The sequence below is a fragment of the Solea solea genome, chromosome 1 (genome assembly GCF_958295425.1).
Source record: "Solea solea chromosome 1, fSolSol10.1, whole genome shotgun sequence".
Lineage (NCBI taxonomy): Eukaryota > Metazoa > Chordata > Actinopteri > Pleuronectiformes > Soleidae > Solea > Solea solea.
Window position 1 is genome coordinate 14,256,283 of NC_081134.1, and position 21,907 is coordinate 14,278,189.

At 39.4% G+C, this 21,907-nt stretch overlaps 2 protein-coding genes across 3 annotated transcripts; one reads left to right on the forward strand and one right to left on the reverse strand.

The window, feature by feature from the left end:
- Positions 1-977: 977 nt before the first annotated feature.
- Positions 978-10,234, reverse strand: mylk4a (myosin light chain kinase family, member 4a). Of its 2 annotated transcripts, XM_058643529.1 has the most exons (15): positions 9,334-10,234; positions 6,918-7,055; positions 6,634-6,730; positions 5,868-6,324; positions 5,408-5,706; positions 4,808-4,913; positions 4,233-4,326; positions 3,794-3,903; positions 3,448-3,589; positions 3,275-3,345; positions 3,053-3,181; positions 2,815-2,967; positions 2,611-2,689; positions 2,307-2,361; positions 978-2,079 (listed from the first exon to the last, which is right to left on the reverse strand). In XM_058643529.1, exons 1-14 carry the CDS (start codon positions 9,862-9,864, stop codon positions 2,308-2,310), a joined length of 2,460 nt encoding a protein of 819 aa, XP_058499512.1. In that variant the 5' UTR covers positions 9,865-10,234; the 3' UTR covers positions 978-2,079; position 2,307. The 2 variants fall into 2 exon arrangements, with proteins under 2 accessions (XP_058499512.1, XP_058499522.1); XM_058643539.1 differs by lacking the exon at positions 6,918-7,055.
- Positions 10,235-16,391: 6,157 nt separating this feature from the next.
- wrnip1 (WRN helicase interacting protein 1) lies at positions 16,392-21,696 on the forward strand. Its single transcript, XM_058649837.1, has 7 exons — positions 16,392-17,268; positions 18,197-18,391; positions 18,579-18,817; positions 19,328-19,551; positions 20,283-20,438; positions 21,092-21,171; positions 21,252-21,696. Exons 1-7 carry the CDS (start codon positions 16,594-16,596, stop codon positions 21,531-21,533), a joined length of 1,851 nt encoding a protein of 616 aa, XP_058505820.1. The 5' UTR covers positions 16,392-16,593; the 3' UTR covers positions 21,534-21,696.
- The last annotated feature ends 211 nt before the right edge of the window (positions 21,697-21,907 follow it).

Consider the following 21,907-nt stretch of genomic DNA (forward strand, 5'->3'; position numbering starts at 1 on the left):
GGAGCCTGAGCTCAATATATTTCAGGTTTTCATATGGATGGAAGACAGTTTGTCTCTGTCATCCATCGCTCTTGTCATTGTCCACTGCATGCTATATAAATCAAAAATGGAGGAAGAATAAAAGTAACCCAAAACTGTGAATTATTTTGTCGGCCCTGACAATTTTATGTCCATGACAGTCTCAAACTACTGGATGTAAAACTGGACAAGTACCGGGTTTCTGTGCTTTTCAGTGGCACAGTTTGCTTTTCTGGTATTTCTGTATAATTAAATACATGTTTCCCATGGTACTCCCCCATAAAGTCTGCACGTATCCCTGACTAACCCTGTGGTTCAGTGAAATAAGACGTTACTGTCATTTAAAGACTCGCGCAGGACGAAGAATAAGGTATACTTTGGGGAAATGTTGCTTGAAATGTACACATGCTCCTCTCCGCGCTGCCATTCACCTCAATTCTTGCCTCCAGCTACCTCAGTAAAAATCTATTATCATATTAAGGGGCTCCTGGAATCAGCTGTTTGTGTGTTTAAGGTTCAAATAGACATCGGCTGCAAATGTTTTTGTTTTTTTTACCAAAATTAGCAACTAAGTTAACTTACAGTATCTTTTACATTGAAAGACTGTACATTGGCTCGGTCCTATGCTCCTGTTTTTAAGAATTTCTTTTTTGTTTTGTTTTCACTTATTTTCTATTAAGCCATCTCTTTACTCCTCACCGATCACATTATGATCTTTAAATAATAGATAAGCATTTAAGAGGAGAGGTTTTCTACTTCAAAATACATAGTTACATAATACACTACATTAACACACAAACAACAATATTGTACCAGAATGCCTGCCAATCCTGGAAATCTAAATTGCAGTCAACTATAAATATTTAAACTTGTTTATTAAACCCCTCAACAGTTCCGTGTGCTTCTGTGCAAAATGTTAAATTAAAAAGAAGAAAAAATGGACCACGAGAAAACAAAAGTCTGGTGACAGTTCCACTTTAATGGAGATTTACACACTACACAACTACATGCTGAATTTGAATTTCCTAACACTCGGTGGGGACAGCTTCTCTCACAGTCAGTCCGTGTTCAACAACATAGAAATCATAAAAACGTAGTAACTAACAATAGTTTATGCACTGAGTTATCATTAAGTAGGTAGTGTATGTAGTGAACCTTCACAGAAGGTATTTCAAAGACAACTTTGAAATGTTGAAAGCGCCTCTAGAGGGATGTGAATACGCAGCCAGAGTGCACTCCAGTGGCATGGCAGCTCAGGCACACAGCACAATAAGATGAATTGTACTAGCAGCGAATATGATATATGATATATGTGTTTAAATAAATAACAGTATAAAGTGCACATATACGACAACTCATGACAACAGCCACACAAACTCTCTCTCGACGCACAGCACAACAAACACCCTCCATAAGCCACGACAACACGTGGATTTCAATCTACAGTTCGCCGTCTATTTACAGCTCGGACACAACATTTCTAAGTGAGGGGGGGAGAAAGGCATCACGAGTTATGACACGTGTCACATCACTTGAATCATGTTGTAGCCTTGGGCAGTTGAGGTATATTTCTAACATTTAAATTCTTGAAATCTATCAGTAGGACATGAAAACAGCAGCAAACAATGGTAGTGTATTAAGTATACACGTATTTGGTTATAGATAAGAGATTGGATAACTGAACGTGAAGTATAAGTAGAATGTGCAAACATAAACACGACGAAAAAGCAACCTCATATATTATTGTAGTGCATTAAAACACCACCATTCATTGAAAACTCATCTCTCTGATTGAATGAAAACTGCTTATTAATGTAACATGATCTTAGTATTTTTCTTTACTTGTTGTTTCTCTCGCTTTACATTGACGATGAGTAAAATAATTCAATATGTAATTGCTTGAAGACTGCTTTGGTACATTTTCTTACATTAACACAACACAGTTTAGGACTTTTCAAAAGAAACGGCACAGGTACATCTACCGAAGTTTAGATTAATACACATGGACAGGAGCGTTGGTCCAAGTGGCCACAGCTGGAGCTGTCACATCAATGTAGTGCCCTAAAACAGAAAATATCAGTATTCAATAAACAAGGATAGTTATTACACTCTATCTAGGAAGGGCCCCTGCTTTGGCACCCTACACAAAATTTGAGACATGCTTCCCCCTTGTGGCTGTTTTTAATATATTCCTGTGAGGGGTTTAGGTAAGTGTAATTTTTATGTCTCAGATGAGAAAAAGGATTTTTGCAAGCAAAATGACCACAAGAACAAAATAAGACACCAACCTCAACTATTTGGCACGAGCACACATGATGATTGCCGTGACCTACACATGGTTTTCTGTGGAAAAGGGACAGTAAACAATAACAATAAGTTAAATAAATGATCTGTTAAAACAACAACTTATTCCATTAATAGAGTTCTGTATCTACAATTTGTTTTTGTTTCTAAAAAAAACTAGCACATGTTACATGCTACATTTTAGAAATGTTCATTTTCTAAAATGAATAAATACACTTAAATAAAGCTGAAAAAGCATTTGCAAACAGAATTCATCCTCTTTATGATAAATAACGGTGTATTCTGTACCTTTGAATGAAGGCGATGATGAAGCCCTGTGCTTGACAACCAAGGATGTCTCAAGGCTTCAGATGCACTCATCCTCCAACTGATGAAGAAGCAACAGTGATGCATGAATATGACGCACAGATAATGAGTATAACTAACATCATCCGATGAACATCTCTGACGAGCACACGGGAACAAAGCAAGACACAAAAACATGACAGATACCTTTTATTTACAATTAGGAGCCTGGAGATGAAATCTTTGGCTTCTTCTGACGTATCCCTGAACTCATGTTCCTCAAAGTTCCACTGACAGGCCAAGATGTTATTCAGAGTCTCATTGTCATCATCGCCGAGGAAGGGGCTGAGACCACTCAGGCTGACGAGAAGACACGTTGATATTAGTCTGCTAAAATCTGCGTCATACATTTGTGTAGGCCTGAGTGTGCGTGTAGTTTACTCACAGCATGTAGGTGATGACGCCGAGGCTCCACATGTCTGTGTTAAATGACGCAAAGTCGTAGTTGATGACTTCTGGGGCGAGAAACTCTGGAGTGCCAAAATTCACTCGCAGTTTCTCCCTGGGTTTATATCTGTGTGTGTGTGTGGGGGGGGACATAACATCAGTGACATTTTACATTAAACTCCAGCAGATGATAAAGGAGAAGCAAAATGCCAGCACTTACATTCTGGCGAGACCAAAGTCGATGATTTTGATCTTGTTTGTGACTCTGCTCACGCACAGAATATTCTCAGGCTGAAATTTACAACAAAATAATGTTGTTGTTTTTTTTTTTTAATGAGTTAAATTAAAATGACAAAAGATTCAAAAAGAGTCATAAAGACAATAGGTCGTCACCTTTAGATCCAGGTGCAAGATGTACATTTTGTGCATGTGCTGCAGGCCCTCACAGATCTGCCTGATGAACATCACGGCGTCCAGCTCCATTAAAGTGTAGTTTTCATCAATGATCCTGTCAAACAGCTCGCCTCCACTAACACTGAGGATCACAACAAACATTTCAGTATTCACAACGATTCAAACACAAACAATTGAATATAATTGCTGAATATAATCTGTGGTGGACCCCTAGAGCCACCCATTTCATGTAATTAAAATGGTCCTTTTCTCTGACTTGAGTGGTAAGTTTATGTTCACAAATCAATAAACGAATGTGCTGGAAATATAAAAGAAAAGAGCATACAATTCAAGAACAAGGATGATGTCATTCCTTGACTCGTAAGCTGCATAGAGCTGGATCAGGTTGGCATGGTCCAGATTATTCATGACCTGGATCTCATTCTTCACCATTTCCTGCAAGAAGCACAAGTGCAGACAGACGGGTCAATACATACAAATGCAGACAAACGCAGGCCAATGTCACACGCACACACACACGATCAGAGTTGTCAGCTGTTCTCGACTATGAAACAATGCATCTTCTCTTCTAGGTCAAACACTTCTCACTTAGGTGAGAAGTATTCCCTTTGCTTCTGTTCCAAGTGTAGCCTTGTAGTGAAGTAAAAAATTGTAACCGAGCCCACACCGTGCTTTTTATATCACGAGGAGCATGCAGGGCTCTAACTGCAGTTATTAAAATACATCTAATTAATTACAGTCGCCATGTATGTTGGATGCTGTACCTTCTCCTTCTGACTCCTGACTTTAATGACCTTGGCTGCGAAAGTGAGACCGGATGAGTTTTCAACACATTTATGCACCTGGCCGAAACGACCCCTTGAAGATGAATGAAGGAAGAAGAAAAACAGTTTTCCAGGGTTGCCAACAGATATTTGTAAACGAGGACAAGAGACAGTCTTTTAATGTGTTTTTCCCATGAGAAATCAAAAACAGGTCTTGCTTCAGACAAGGATGCTTAATCTGTTTTTTTCATTAAATACGAGCTGGACTCTGCCTCCTCTTTGAAGACTTGGATTAACACTTAGCGATTAGCTCCCAGCTGGCACCAGGGATACTGTTTCACATACCATCCTGTCCTGAAGTAAAAATAACTGTTGTGACTCTGAAGTTATGAACCAGGGGAGAGAAGAGGGGAGCAGACAAGGGGGGGGAGGAGGTTATGCAATCAGGCTCTATGGGAATTAAAACTCTCTCTCACTGTCTTTGATGTGTTGTTGATCAAATAGACACAGTAGGTGGATTCATTTCCTTTTTTTTTTACTTTCTTTTATGCGATATGCAGAAGCACAATGCTCACCCGCCCAGTATGTCTTGCCAGCTTATGGTGTAGAAGTTGCTGATCTGATTAGGCTTGGCCGACACAATGCGGTGATTGAAAGGAGCCCCTAGAGGAGGAGCGATGTCTGAAGTGCGATGGGGGACAAGAGAATAGATAAGAATCTCTTTTACTGGGTTACAAGGAATGTGCGAACACGGGAGCTTCATTCATGATCAGATATGCTGGGGTGCTTGAAAGGGTCCATGGCTGCCATAATCAAGTTAGCACTTTGTATACTAATGTGCTATGATAAACACAATTGCTGTATCAATATTACAGAGGGGCATATCTCAGTGCCAGGCAACCTTCACACTTTACACTACCATGTTGTACCAAGTTAGATGAGTAAACTATGTGTATGGTGACACAATGTCTACACTATTACTTTGGCAGCCCTGGACTGTAATTTGATTTACTTTTTACTTAATATACACAAAACAAAATGTTAATATCAACTGATATACACATCAGTAGGTCTTAATTCAAATTACTGTAGTGTCTTTAAATGTCTCCATAACAAAAACCTTATAGAAAAAAAGTTGATATTATTGATAGCTTAACTTCCTAGTCCCGACGTACCTATAAAGTAGCGCTCAACATTGCCATCTTCCTCCTTTTCTGCATCATTGTCCTCCGTCTCCATCTCCAACTTTTGCTTGAGGTTAAACTGGTATTCAACTTCATCCGACTTGAACACGGCCAAGCCCGCAGACTCAAGCTTTGGGTCATTCTCTTCCTCGTCTTCTTTCGTCTCCTTCACCTTCTCGTGGCCTGCTGTGTATTCCTCCACGACAAAGTGTTCCTCGGTCACAAAGGACTTGGCAGTTGTGCTGCTGCTCTCCTCTACCTGGTCTTGCTCAGCTGGGGAGGTGTCAGGCCTGAAACAAGATGAATGGTGAACTGGTGCCATCAGGTAGTTTGTAAGAGACAAGGAAAAGCAGCATGTCTCACATTTATGAATTTACAAACAAAATGCATTTTCAATACAGATTTATGTTCATTTTCTGTTAATGGACCTGTTGATCTTGAGTGAGACTACCTTGCAGGAGTTGGTTCTTTTGTATCTTTTTTTGTGTCAAGGGGAGCAGGTATCTCTGGGGGTTTAGCTACTTCTTCTGCAGCAGGAGCTTCCTCTTCCTTTGTTTTCTCTGGGACTTTGAGCTTTTTCTCTTCCTTCTCCTTCTCAGCATCCTCCTTATCAAGCTTAGGCTCCTGCTCTGCAACCACTGGCTCTCCCTCAGGAATGGTTGTCTGTGCTTCCTCTTTAATAGACGCCTTAACAACCTCGTGGTTCTTCTCAACCGCCTGGGAATCTTCATACTGGTGGTCCACCAACTTGCAAGCAGAAGACTCAAGCTGCTGATCTGTGGGGGGAACTGCAGCCTCCACATCCAGGCTTCCAGCAGTGAGCTGGTGAGCTGTTTTCTCTGAGTTTTCCCAATTTAGTTTCTGGACCTCTTGACGAAGCAAAACCTGCTTCTTCAGCGAGATGTTATCTACAAAAAAAAAAAAAAAAAAGACAAAAGACAATTGTTCCCTTTTACAACCTGATAAATATTTATCATAGCTTTCTGTCAATATTCAAGACTGAATATGTATTTGTGAAAGGTTGTAACGTGTGAGGTTGTAAGTGTGAGGCTGCCAAATTCTTTGCTCTGACATTTTGACATATCTCATGCCATAGATGCATGTTTTTATGTTCAATAATAAATAATAATAATTATCATTATTATTATTATTATTATTATTATTATTATTATTATTATTATGATAAAGCAGTTACGGAATATTTTAGTTCTCAGTACCTGTTGTGTCTGGTGGCTTCATCCTCTTCTGAGCTTTTTGACTTTTGGGGCTCAGACAAGGCTTCTCTACCCCGTCACTGCTTTTATGGTCTTTCATCTATGACAAAAAAATAAATAAATAAGCTATGCAAAAAAATGTCATATTGTCACGGATACAGCCCAACAACACAATTTACAGTCTTTTAAGATAGAAACAATAAGAACAAGGTAAGAAGAGAAATGCAAAACCACATAATCAACAACATACACAAAGTTTCTACAGTCTAAAAGTACAATAAACGTACAAAGTATCCACATTTGCGGGAGGCGAGGAAATGCTTTGGTCCGTGGAGCGTTATCTTGTGAGAAGGCTGTGGAGCACTGGGCTCACATGCAGAAGTTATCTGTTGGTTCCCTTTACTGGTTTTGTTAGAGGTAGTTTTCTAGTAAAAAAACAAAAAAAGGACAATATACAATGCTTAGTAGGTTTAGATGCACACATGGAATGGAGTAAATATCACATGTTACGTATGAATTGCAACAAATAAGATGAAGTTAAGGTCACACAACATAAATTAATCAAAACTTTAAAAAGAATATATATATTTCAATACAATTACAGTAAAAACATGATTTAATAAAGTTAGAATCATAGTGCCCCTCAAAAATGAATACATTTTAGAGATTATAGCACATTTATTGCACATGCACACACTCAACTCGTAAGACATGTCTTTGATTATTCATGGCACATGGATGGACAGCAGCAGTGTAGTGAATTTATAGCTTATCACTTGTCGCACTCAGCAATGGTATGCAATGCTGACCCTGAGCGGAAAATATTACAAGCAACCGTAGGCCGTTGTTCAAATTTCTCAGCTGAGGAAATGCACTTAACACTTTCAGATCAGGTCAGCATGGATGGAAAAACCTGTCTTGAACCACAGGCTCTCTCACATTTGTTCTCTAAAGGGTGTTGTGGGATAAACAACACAGGAGTGCAGTGTTTCCCCAGTGACAGCAGTGTGTTTAGGAGTTCAAATCTCTGATTGGGGAGAGGGGAAAGTGTGTGGAGGCCACAGTAACTGACAGAAATGTCACACCTCTGTATGTGGCAGAAGATGAAATGACCACCTGACAAGCGCTCTGACGACGACAGAAATTCTCTGAAATTGGATGCACACTGAAGCAATCAGATTGGTATGAGGTCATTAGTCGTCGGAATTAACTTTGTGATAGAAACCTTTAATTATCCTGAATTTAGTGAGTGGTATTTTTGATTTAATTTGGACAAAAAAAAGAAAGTGACTGTCTGACGTACAGTCAGTATTTTCTCAAGTGTGTGATAACGTTAGCACATGACATCACAATCACTCAGGTTTGCTATTTGCTTGTAGATCATAGAAGAAAAGTGATATGACTCTACAGCAACACAAGTGATAAGAGTGTGGTGATGTCTGCAAGTGCAACACATGCCGCTGATGTCAAGCAGCACTTACTGACCTTTATTACAGGGCCACGATATTGTCTTACAATTAGATAATCAAAACCAATCCACAGATTTGATTTTTGGCGGTCAAAGGTTGGTGATTTTTAAGTTTTAAAATGTTAATGTTAGTGACTTAACCTGTCCGGGCAAATAAGCTGAAAAAAACCTATAACTTTGGAAATAAAATTAAACATTTCAGTCTGCGTCAGGACTAAGATCATATTTGCAAAAGTGCATATTCACGTTTTTTTTTCCAAGAACTGCATGCCATGTTAAATGCAGACTTTTACGAGCACCTTTAAGTCGGAATTACTTTGACAGCAATATCAGCAGGAATCCCAATGAAATTTTATGAAGAGCTATTTTGTGCTGCAGTTTACATAGAATTGCATTGCATGTGGGCTAATACCCACTTTACAGCTGCTGAAAATAATAAAGTGAACTGGCATAAACAGGTAAAAGACAAACAGTTTAATTGAGTCCATGAGCGAAACAAACTGCTAAAGCAAGAAAAGGAGAAACATTGACACATCACTATTTGTTGACACCTAACTCCTCGAAGCTGAAGGGGTCGAATCCCTTTTGGAACACAAACACTATAGCAGCCCCCGATCCAAAAACAGCATTTCTAAACTGGGCCACTCACATTTCACCACTGGCCTCACACTAGCCCTCTCGTGCCCTGCCGGGAGGTCCCACAGTGAGGCTCATGCCAGCATGGTCACATTGCATTCAGCATGGAAAGAGATCCAACAAGTACAAATGAAATAATGGCTTCATATACAGTAAGATACGAGTGACACATTTATTGCTGTAATGCAATGAATGAAGTAAATGGCACAACACAATAAAAAAAAAATGTTGTTATTCTCTTCGCCTTCAGCACTTGTGTAAACATACCAATGCCCAGACACTACCCGTTACGCCTGCCCATTAAATGAATAATTTAGCAGACAGACCAAGTCACATTCTGAGGCATGCGGAGTGTTAATGGTCAGCCTTGCTGCTATGATCATTTTCACATGTTCTGCCAAGACCAACAAGATCCTGGAAAGATCTAAGACACTGAAGTCAGCAGGGCAGAAATTATAGTATCTCTTACATAACTGACAAGGATGGGACATTATGTCCATACTGATGTGCTGCAACACTTTAGAAATGTATAATTCAAATTTTTAAAATCCATTCTTCAGAATCACATCAAGACAAACAACTTTGACTCCTAATCTCACCTTGTCCTGTCTCTTGGTTATTGTGTCTGCAGACGATTTCCGCTTGATAGCTTGCTTTCCTTTGTTGTCTTTGGGTTTGGAGACCTTCCGAGAAGTCGGACCTTTGAGTATCAGCTCCATAATCTTTGAACTCTTCACTGTCTCCCCGATGAAGCCGATCACCTGCTGCATGCTGAGGACCAGCTTTTCCATCCCTTCAAGCTTCTGAGCCTGCTGCTCAGACCGCTGGTTCACTGCCGACATAATGGTGCTCATCTCCTGGCAGATCTTCTTCACTTCTCGCCCCATCACCTGGGTCTGGCTCATAACTCTGGGCGGCAAATGGATCTCCTCCTTGTCAACCTTCAGATTCTCCATATCCTTTTCAATGTCATCAATGTCATGGGACATCCCGTCCAGTCTGTAGAGCACCTTCTCCTGAATGTGGATGAGCTTGTCCATTTTGCTGCTCAGCGACTCGATCCGATTCTGCATGAAGTCCAAGCTTTCGCCCTTGTCATTTCCGACTGTGTTTGTTATCGAGGCACTCATGGCTGCCGTTGATATGAATGTCACGTTAAGACACCAACTTCTGACAAATATAGGACAAGCAATGTCCTCGACAAAGATGAAAAGACTTTTTCAAAAATCGTAGCCAGCTCTACCTTTCAGTGCTCCAAGCTGATGAAAATATATATAAAAAAAGAAAATATGACCAAAAAAAAATACAAAGAAATTTAACAGGAAAAGATTCAAAATTGCAAGATTTTAAGTTAATTGAAAAAGAAAGAAATAGTCAAAATGGAAAGAGCTTTGGTTAATATCAAGTAATAATATAAATATCTATTTATAAAAAAAGAAATCTATTTCTCTCAAACGTTGTCCCTTGCCTGCTTCTGTCCACAGTAGAAATGGTATTAGGAGTGAAGTGAGCCGGTGTCCCTAAATGTAAATGGACAGCCTACGTCAGCAAGGGTCAAGTGTGTTGGGGGAGGGGGCTTGGCAATGCTTTCGGCTATGAGGTATTTGAGAGCCTTTAAGTGTTAAGCCCACCAGCGTCACTCACCTGCTGGGTGTTAAAATGGTCACTGTACATAGTACTTATTCAGCGTGTAAGACGAAGTGAGACAATGGTCATTAAATTTCTACAGTTGTTTTTCCTTTTCAAATGACGTTCACTGTAACAGGTGGTAATCCCTGTTCCACGTTCTTGAGTGGACTGCACAGGTGTCCAAAAAAGGAGAAGGGTAAATTCACAGGCGAATTTTGAGATAAACTCAAAATAGAAGCTATGTGTTGACAATTTAAAATAAATGATTCACATGACTGTGACTAAAAGGAACAGGCTGCTGATTATTTGGCGCAACAGTATATATATATGTTGCAATGCAAATTCCCTCCTTATCTATTGCCAGTAACGTGCACCTATTAACAGGGGAAATGTGAGGACACCTGTGGTTTCTGGGGCTCTCCTGCTGAAAGACGAGATGAGTGACACGAATTATTTCTACGATGCCTTCTCACTGACAAAAACATCCACTGATAACCTCCCTTTAGATAGAAAAGGGGGTCAATTTTAACTTTGCTGGTGAAATACGATCATAATATGCCTTCCAAGTCAATCATTTCCAGGGAAATGGTGTATGTTCATGTTACGTCACAGGGGCTGCCGTCCACGTTATTCAAAGTTTAAATAACTACAGGCTGCAACACACTCGCTGCTGGTCAATCAAGTCATTTCCGGACAAGCGTGCCTCTGCACGCTTCCCACTCATTTCGGCCCCTTTAAATTCACAGAGTGGAAAAAGGGATCCAGCATTGCTCAAGCCACCATGAAATACTTTTGACAACAGAAGCACAGAACGCAAAATGAGCCCCGGTGACCCCAGCCAAACTCGCCTCACCCGGGTTGTTCAAGCCAAACTCTGGGCTCATGGCTAAAACTGGGTTCTGAGAAGTTGGCAGATAGCGTGGAGCTGAGCAAGGAAGTGGTGTAAGGAAAGGAGTTTTTCTTGCCAGCTCATGTTTCATGGTAAGTCTTCACACCGTGTTCATATCGCTTTCTGTCTTGCAAAAACCAAACTGCATTGTGAAAAAGCCTGGAGTCATTATCTTACATTGGTAAAGGTTGTAAGAGCAGATTGACCTGTAGTTTTATTTCCGTGTAAGGTGGCCACAGCGGAAAGAACAAGTGACTCTGACGGGGCAGAAACAGATGGGAGTGGAATCAACTATCAATCAGTAAGGGAAAGACCAGGACAAGCACACCTGTCTCTGGATGCCAACAGACGACAGACATCGTGTGTCATTTGCAGCCTGCTGTGTCAATGGATACGTGTCCTGGTGTGCATGGGACATGAGGTGGTCCAATGTTAAGTGTTTCTTAATGAATGTTTAAAGAGAGAAAAATAAATTAGAGCCTTTATTTTCGCTGCACATCAAAGGCTACCATGCCTGACTGACGACACAGTTGCATTCAAATGTGTCTTGCGCTACTTAGAGGTAGAGGGAGGTTATTATACCTTGGTGGTGGATATAAACAGACCTTTAGCTTGTGGAGAAAATATGAAGTTGTGAACATAACAGTAACGTGACCAGTCCTCTCTCATGTTCCCATGCTCTCACACAGCCCGAACCCACCAGTCTTGCCAAATGGTGCACGATAAGACTGATAACCTAATTGTCAAAGCAAAATTTAATATGTGCATAATTAAGCACAATGGCAACCGCACAAATGCTCAAAAAGTCTGTGTAAAATACCATCAGTAATAATGTGTGTGTTCCAGGTATTTTTTGGGGATGTAAATCTGTATGCACATCCATCTACAGTGAATGTAAAGGTAAACTGATATACAGCACAAGTCAAAGAAATGCTCATTATAACGGCACATGTCGTTTATTTGTTAGTTTGTTTGTTGAAAACCAGAAACTATTTCATATTGCTTGAAAATAATACCTCAAAACTATTATTTGACTATTAAACAAGATGAAATGAATTATTAATTTAGTTATTATTGCAGTTTTAAGTAATGTTAATGTAAGTCGATAGATGAACTGATTATAACAATGAGGCAAAATATTCAGTACATGTAGTGTGACCTTTGTGGCCCTCATTTTTTTTTTTTTGCATTTTTGTTCAAACAACCTAGCTGAGATGAACTGAGCGGCACTTCGCTGACAGAGAACACAATGTCCTGCAGGATCTGGATCTGTGTGGCGTGGCTACTGTCCAGTCACCTCTCCAGTCTCCACTCACACAACACACAGCCTGCCAGCGCTGGCTATACTTTCCCTCGGAAACTTGTGGGCTTAAATGTGTGTGGCAGCCATGAAACTCGAGTCCCCGTGCAAATGTCCAAGACATCTCTCCTGTTCTTTCCCTGTCATCTCAGCTTTTCTCTTGGCATGTAAAAACATTTTGCTGCTGCACTTCGAAACACTTTTCGGCTTTGTTTTTACAGGCTATACAAGTACATTAGATTATGTTGTGCTGATTCAGTTCCTGGAATGAGCCAACGCAGTCAAACACGTCTCTCTGTCTAGAAATATCCAAACAGGAGATTCCATGTGGAGGACATTTAGGAGTATGTATTTTTAATTGGTACAAATGTATATCTACAGTATATACAATTACTGTCAGTTTTGATTGTTTTTGAGTCCATCATGGTATTTTATAACTTAGTTTACAATCACAGATGACAAATAAAATCTATATTAGGTGTAATTTGCAGCTACTACAACAATTATTTTCAGTGATTAATCACTAACTGATCAATTACTGAAGAGATAAAAATACATAAATATCCTTACTTAATTTTGGCCTAAGACCCCTGAAGATATTGTACTCTCCCTTGTATCACTATAGAAATATACAAAGCAATTTACATTGAAAATATTATAACTTGACTTTGTGAATTCAAAAAAAGAGGCCTAGTCACATACTTGAGGATCTCCTTTGGTTAATGTCAGTGTGGATCTCTAAATACCAAGAGAGGAATGGAAACAAGAGAGGGTGAGAGGGGTTTCAGCTTGTCACTGACGCATACTATCACAGTATTACAGATAACTCGAGAATGTCTGTATTTATAATAACTGTGCAGCGGGATTCTCACTGTATAAATACACATTTTATGATTTAAAACTGGTAAAGTGATGACAGCTTGCATCTTATGCATATAAGAAAAAAACCAACCCATGAAATTGGGTTATTTAAGTTATATTATTCATACATAATATATATATATATATATATATATATATATATATATATATATATATATATATATATATATATATATATATATATGTATTTATACATATACATATATATATATATATACATATACATATATACATATAATAAACATTTCTGTGATCACAATCTCTGAGAAGTTATGGTATTTCTCCATTTCTCTTAACTTAAATGAATTAACTGTAACAGTGATGTCACAATGTTGCATCACAGCAGCCAAGCAAAAATATTTAGGCACTAGATGGCAGCAAAAGAGGGATATTGAGCCATCAGTAGTGTGTCTGTGTCATGCTCTACCAGTATGTCTTTACAGCTGGTCTTCTAATCATACCCCCTCATAAACACAACCAACACATGCATCATACAGTAACTCCTCATGTCACCTTTCACAGATACACTGAGAACTACATGACTGTCAGAAGGACAGTCCCCTTGTAGTGGGATGACTAATCGAATGATACATTTTGTTAGAGGATAGCGTAGTGAGTATAACGTATGCATTTATTGCACAAATAAATGTACTTTGAAGGCAACACAAATCTGACTTCATATGCAGATTATGCAAATAAATGCTAATTAAGCTCTTCAGTAAATAATGAGACAAGCTTGTTGTCTAAGAGTCATGTAATTATACCACTATAATTTAAGAAGAAAGTAATTTATTGTACCTCTGACAAGGAAAAGGCACATAATTCAAGCAATTACTGTGCATCTGTAATAAATCATGTATTTGCGGCTACTGGCCTACTGTACCTAAAAAGAGTATTAATAAGAAAGAAAGTAATTAGAGGTGACATTAAAATGTAATAGATCACTGTAGAAATTCATTATGCAATCTAAAAAACAATCAATCATATATAATTCAAATTATGAGCAGCATTTGAAATACAACCTTTGACATCAGTCTCTGATGGCAGCAGATGCATCTCATAAATTAAGCTTTGGATTAGAGAAAACACGGAAAACGATATACAGAGCACCCAAAAGCGCTAATATGTCAACGATTATGTCTTCAGCCTCACAGGAGCATAATATAATGATGTACCTTAAATCAGTAAATCTGCTGTCATCCTCTAATTGTTAGCAATATGATGTATGTATATTATGTATAGTCACACTTGTTTGCAATGTTTACAAATGATGATCAATATGAAATATTCCAACCTAGATGTGATAATCACATGTAAATGGTAACACTACTTGTTGATGTTGAGTTTGTAAGACAGTTGATGTTTTTGTCTTTCTATTAACAGCTTTTGAAGCAATATCATCGTGAAGACAGTATATGCAGGTGTGATCTATGAAAAAGTCCTGACACACATGGGCTGCTAATCAATAACTTCTTCTAATCTTTATCCAGCAATTCACTGAAACAAATTGTGCACAGAGGTATTATTTTGTGGTCCATAAAAAATGTAATATGTAAATAAAAATGGGAAATTAATAAATCGTGTGTTGCTATAAGATTATGTTATTCGTTATTTTTGGAAATCAAACATGTGATCCTTAGCTAATGCTGTTATGAGTAAAATACTTCAAGTCAAACTTGTGTATACTGTATACCTGAAAGGCAGGTGGAGAAGATGCTCTGTACCTCGTCCTGTTGCAGAGTAAATCACACAGCCGCTGCCAGAGGTAGGAGGCAACCAAACACACGCCGCTGACAAGCCAAATGTCCAAGCCAGTGACGGACCTCTCCATGGCTTTCACTTTATTCCTCATCCTTCGTCTATGGTCTTGGTTTTCCTATCTTTGACTACAAAGGGTCTCTTGGAAGTAAGGGTGAGGAGTTCCGAGTAGAAGGTGCGAGGAGATGACAGCTTCTTCTTAAGGTACAAGGACTGCTCAAACATATAGAGTATACTATGCTATCCTTTGCAGCCTCTGTTAATGCTGTTAACTCCCTAGTGCAGAGGACAGACAGTTTGTCCTTGTGACAAAAGAGTGACAGGTGCCAGCATAGAGTGTCAGCGAAACATGCCCTATGACATTCTGTCTATCCTCCCATTTGCACTAACGAGCATGTCTCCTATGTTCTCTTCTCCCACATTCATCTTTGTGAATAAATGATTTGAGTCAAAGTCAAAATTATTCTTTGACAAGGCCCTGACATTGAAATTGTAAAATAATTGTAATGCAGAGTTTAGTCTTCCTGTCACCACATACACTTGGACGTGGTGTTAATAAATAGCCTGCACCTATTAGATTACTGCTGCAAATGTCACCCTAACTATCATGGGGCTTAAACTGGGGGTCTTGGCATTGGCAATTGTATATGAGCTTTTATTGTTTGGAAACCAAAATCACACTATTTTGCTTCTGATATGTGAAATGTGGCTGTGTTTAACAAGTGTATGTGGCTCGCTGTCCATAAAAACCTCCCACAATTAATTTGTTTATTTTCTCTTTTTCTTTATGAGCAGCTCACTGGACCGTCTCCAGCCTCTTCTCCCTTCACCACTGGCACTGCCATATGCAGAATTGTGCTCCTACTGCTCATTTGAAATTGCTGTAAAACTGGTCTTGCATGATTGTGGTCTTGCATGTCTCATGTCAAAAACAGCTCAACTTTGAGATGTAATAAAAACAAAACTTTCCATTATGTTCTGAACAGGTCTGAACCCTAATCAGAACCAGTTCACAGACGTTTATTTACTGTACAGTTTTAGACACATTTCAAGTTAAATGTCCCATATTATTTATATATCTTAACTAATATTCCACAAATATTTTATTGTCAAACACAAATTAGTATTATTCAAGTGTGTTTTACCACAAATGCCATGGACCGGAAATGTCCCCGTGTCGGACCGCCCCGTCAGTACGTGAACGCACACCGACAGGAAGTGAATCAAAGAGTGTGTGTTATATTAAGAAAGAGAAAAAAACTGCATACATGTACATATTATTTAGATGAACTCAATTCATATGTCGTAAAAAGGGTAAGTCACGATTGGGTATAACGTTAAAACAAAAAACGGTAATGTTTTGGTCACGTGATTAGGTGAACAGTTTCGCGGGTATTCAACATGGCGCAGGACATGGAGACGATAGCCTCAACAGCAGACTCGGTGCAATGTCCCGTTTGTTCTGAAAAGTTTAAGCCTTCCACAATAAACGGACACCTGGACGTGTGTCTGCTGAAAGACGAGGCGGACAGCAGCCACTTTGCCAAAGATGACAGCGGACCTCCTCTAAAGAAACTGCGGGTCAGTGGAGAGGCTGAGTCGCACAGCAGCCCCGGTGCAAACAGACCTGAGGCAGCAGGTAAAGTCGCTGCTCCACCTGCTGCCATGTTTTCTCTGTTTCACAACAACAAGAGCAAATTGTCGGAACAAAGTGAACGGCATAGTTTGATTACTAATAAACAAAGCACTGTCAGTGGTGTCATTAAGGGGGTTAAACGTGGTGTAGACCTGATGAGTGAGGATGAACCTGGACCAACAGGACTGACAGAGAACGTGAGAAGCCAAACACCTGTGTCCTCCAGCGGACATACACTGTCTGCGAAGACATCGCGTGGTTTATCGCCACGGATGCTGCTGACGACGAACAAACCTTTAGCGGAGACACTGCGACCAAACACACTGGAGGAATACTTTGGTCAAAGTAAAGTCATAGGACAACACACACTCATCCGGTCTCTGCTGGACTCGCAGGAGATACCATCTCTGATACTGTGGGGGCCGCCGGGATGTGGGAAGGTGAGACAGCTGAGAGAGGAAAGTGCATCATCCTCTGTGATCATGGAGTGTGATCATCTCTCTTCTGGTTCAACACAGCATTCATTATTAATGCTATAATGTACCCATCATATCTATCTGTTCACCAATTCTTAACTCAAACACACTTATTTCCTTGCATTATGGTAATTATTTGACTATACTATAGCAATCACATACTAATGATGAGGTTGAGGTTGATTATTATTGTACTGCCGCTATACCTTAACTTGCTACTACTACTACTAGAACTACAGTATTTTTCTCTTAAATAATTGATCTGTCATATGTTTTTATTATTCAACTTATCTTTGGTCTTTTGCTATCATAGAGCCATATTCCCAGAGTCCCTACTGTCTAAAAAGATATTAAATGAAAAGCAACAATTCTCTGCTTGAATAACATTTGAGGTTGTTGTTTTCATCTAAACGACAACTGCAAGTGTTGCTGATTATTGTTATTTTGTTATTTTATTTTGTAATCGTCATCTTCTCTTTGTCAGACCTGAATATAGCATGGTAATGACTTCTTAAGTATGACGGGCTGCTTGCAGGGATTGTCACACAGTGACTTGTCATACTTGGACTTCATCAACATGCTTTACTCATACTTCTGTGAGTCCCTCTGTCAGTTGTCTAACAGTGTTCAGGTTTCACCATTGATTTGTTATTTATGTAGTTAGACTAACAGTGAAGACAAGATTTATTGGCGCTTTCCAAGCATGGTGCATAATGTGCCATGGAACTAATTACTGATTGTATGACTCAAACCCTGGAGATTGGATATATGTGTACGTCTCCATTAAGATCCTATTTTTATAAGCAGATACTGTTTCCATATTCCACATTTGTTGGTGTTGGTCTCATAGGTTTTAATCAAATCACTTTGAATGTGTTGTGTTTTCTTTTAGACCACCCTCGCCCACATTATTGCCAGTACCAGTAAGAAGAATGGCACAGCTCGTTTTGTCACTCTGTCGGCAACCAGTGCGTCCATCAGTGATGTACGAGAGGTGATCAAACAGGCGCAGAATGAGCTCCGACTGTGCAAGAGGAAGACCATCTTGTTCATTGATGAAATCCACCGCTTCAACAAATCCCAACAGGTGGCGCACTGAGCCAGTTCACTGTAAAATACCCTTAATGAAGCACATGTTAATATATAATTTAATCAGTGAATTGCACTAGATGCTAAAATGTCTAAGTATCCTCCATGTCCTATCAATACTGAGTAATATGAGGGCTCTCCATCAGTATGTACTTAATCTTGATATTGTCCCTCTTTACATCTAGGACACTTTCCTTCCTCATGTGGAGTGCGGAACAGTCACACTGATCGGAGCAACTACTGAGAACCCGTCCTTCCAGGTGAACGCTGCCCTGCTGAGCAGGTGCAGGGTGCTGGTTCTGGAGAAGCTCTCCGTGGAGGCGATGGGCTCAATCCTGGACAGAGCAGTGGATTCGCTCGGTATCAGAGTCCTGGGACGAGAGCAAGAAAATTTCAAAGATCAAGACCAAACAGATGGACATGAGTAAGTATCCCTCTGTTGGCCGAGGTCTAGGTGTCACCAGATGATATTCTGGTTTTGTTTGACATGTTGACAGGAAAGAATTTGGCAGACGGCTGTTAACTTTTTTGTGAAGGTCACATTTGATGGTGATCAGAGATATTCAGTTTGCCACTTTTATACAATGCAAATCACCATGTTAACTAATAATAAATGTAGTCATTGAAAGTCAAAGCATGCAACCAATTTTTTAACTATACAACTCTTCAGAAAAAATAAGTCGTTGTGCATGATCCATTTTTTATCGAGAAATTGAATCACTTTCCATCTAATGTATTACAACAGTTTGAAAGATATGTGTGAATACATTTCACATGTTCACCGTTATACCCAAAAACAAGCCGAAATCTGAGTATACATTTATTTCTCTATCAGGTACAATATGATGACTCATATTCACATTGTGGCCAAATTTGTCCTCACTTCAGTAAAATATTGGGTCTTTATTTTGTATGTTTCTTTCTCTTTTCTAAGGCCAAAGATTTCTATCGAGCAAAATGCTTTGGACACCATAGCTTACCTCTGTGATGGTGATGCAAGAGCAGGACTCAATAGTCTGCAACTTGCTGTACAGGCTCAGTTGAACTTGCCTCGGTCAAGCCTGACGGCACAAAGCAATTCCCCTCAAGAAATAGTGGTGAAGGAGGTGCATGTAAAGGAAGGTCTTCAGAGGTCCCACATTCTCTATGATAAAGCTGGTAAGCCCAAATGTATCCATCATTTCAGTATAGTTACTTACCAAAATAACGCCAGTGTTTTTCTGTGGTTATAATTGTAATAAGACAAGCAATGGCCCTGATGTCAGATCTGAACAATACACATCGCTATATAATTATGTAGATTTTGCTGCCCTAGTCGTCTTTTTCTGGTCGACCATTCATTCTCATCTTTGTCTCTTTCTATTCTGTGTGCAGCTGAGCTTAAATGTCTTATATTACCTACCCACTAGTAGGCTGTGACATGTATACAATTATAAAATAAGGTAATGGTTATAACTGTGTTTGTTGCCGTGCTTAAGGTTTTTCTTGTATGTGTATTTTTGAATGGCAAGGGAGGGAGTTTTGGGAAAGCCATTTTTGGTTTCCCATGTCACCCCCATTAAAGGGCTTAGAAATGGGTTAAGGCTCGGGTAAGGGTTAGGCATTTAGTTGTGATGTTTAAGGTTAGGGAATGCAATATGTCTATGAGTGTCTTCAGTAAGAATGCTGTGTGAGAGTGTGTGTGTATGAGAGAGAGAGAGAATAACTGTCCACACTATCCTGTTACATAACACTCAGTTGTCCCAGGAAATGGAGATTTACTGTTCCCTGGTTCACAGAGTGATGAAACTGCACCTCATTTTGACTGATGAGCCATGGTTTTATATAGTCAGCAGAGTAATCTGTCTTTCACATGTTGATTTACTTGTATGTGTCTGTGTTTCTCAAAGGTGAGGAGCATTACAACTGTGTCTCGGCGTTGCACAAGTCGATGAGAGGCTCGCATGAGAACGCCTCTCTGTACTGGCTGGGACGCATGCTGGAGGGCGGTGAAGATCCCCTCTATGTGGCCCGCAGATTGGTCCGCTTTGCCAGCGAGGATGTTGGTATGTGTAATTACAGTATCACATCATCACAGGTGTTGTGCAATTCTGCAATATGTTTGGATGTCCTGTATGGTTAGAATTATATTTTGCTGATGGTATTTCAGCCTTGCATGGCTCCTGGTTACATCCCTAATGCTGCGGTTCACTTTGAGCCTCAGTAAAGACTATGTTCTACACACAAGAGCCTCTTGTTTGTCCCTAAATCTCAGCTCATAACTAAAGATTACTGTGTGCTTTTGTAGTGAAATCCTTCACTCGTGGAACCTGCCACGATTCCACAGGCATGTCTTTTAAATGTTTTAATTCTTTTAATTTAATAGAGACATCCACTTAAAAAGTATTTTAATGTTTTAAAATGTACATATATTATTCCACTCTCCTATTAATCTATCAGGTGAAGAACAGTACAAATGCAATTATATATATTTCTTTTTGTTTTGTAAAAAGAATTATATTTATGTTCCCTTTAAATAAGCTGGAGAATTTTAAGACCTTTGTTGTTGTTGAATTGGCATCATGTGGGTCTTTAAAATTTTAAAGTGAATACAGGAAAAAATTTTTTGCTGCAATGCAAACAGAGTTCTTGTTGATAAAGTTTGACTACAGAAAATAAAAAGTCTGATTGGACCTCCTCCTTCTCATCTCTCTCTCAGGTATGGCAGATCCCGCCGCTCTTCCTCAGGCTGTGTCTGCCTTCCAGGCCTGTCACTTCATTGGGATGCCTGAGTGTGAGGTACGCTGAGGCGTCCCGTCAGTAATGGTTTTGAACTTCCGTGACCTGCTTGAACCATTTACTCATTTGCTACTCAACAGGTGATCCTGGCTCAGTGCGTGGTGTACCTGGCCCGAGCACCAAAGTCTGTGGATATCTACAAGGCCTATGCTAACGTAAAGATTTGTCTGAGGAACCACAAGGGCCCCCTGCCTCCCGTCCCACTTCACCTCCGCAATGCCTCCACAAAGCTCATGAAGCAACTGGGCTACTCTAAAGGCTACAAATACAACCCAGCCTTCAGTAACCCTGTAGAGCAGGAGTACTTACCTGACGAGCTGAAGGGGATGGATTTCTTTACCTGGACACCGTCAGACCCATGAGTATTTCCTGTAATTGTTCATCTCTCCTTTTGATTATTCTAAAACCAAGGACGCTAATTTAAAAACAAATTTTTGACATGAACATGTATTTGCTGTGCTGATCCAAATTCACACTTGCAGTTAGGACTTTTGAAGGTAAAAATAAAGGATTTTGCAGTTCAAAGTTTGGTTTAAATGATAAAGATTATAAAATACAGTATACACAAATGGTTTGATTTGCATCTAGATTATGGCCCTTGCTCATAGTAATTCCTTAATTCATTACAAAATCAACAAAAATTCAACAGTATACATTCATATAAGCATAATAAAGTAATAAAAACTGATAAAATATATAAATGTTGAGGTTTTACCTTTGTTTGTCCTAATAATTC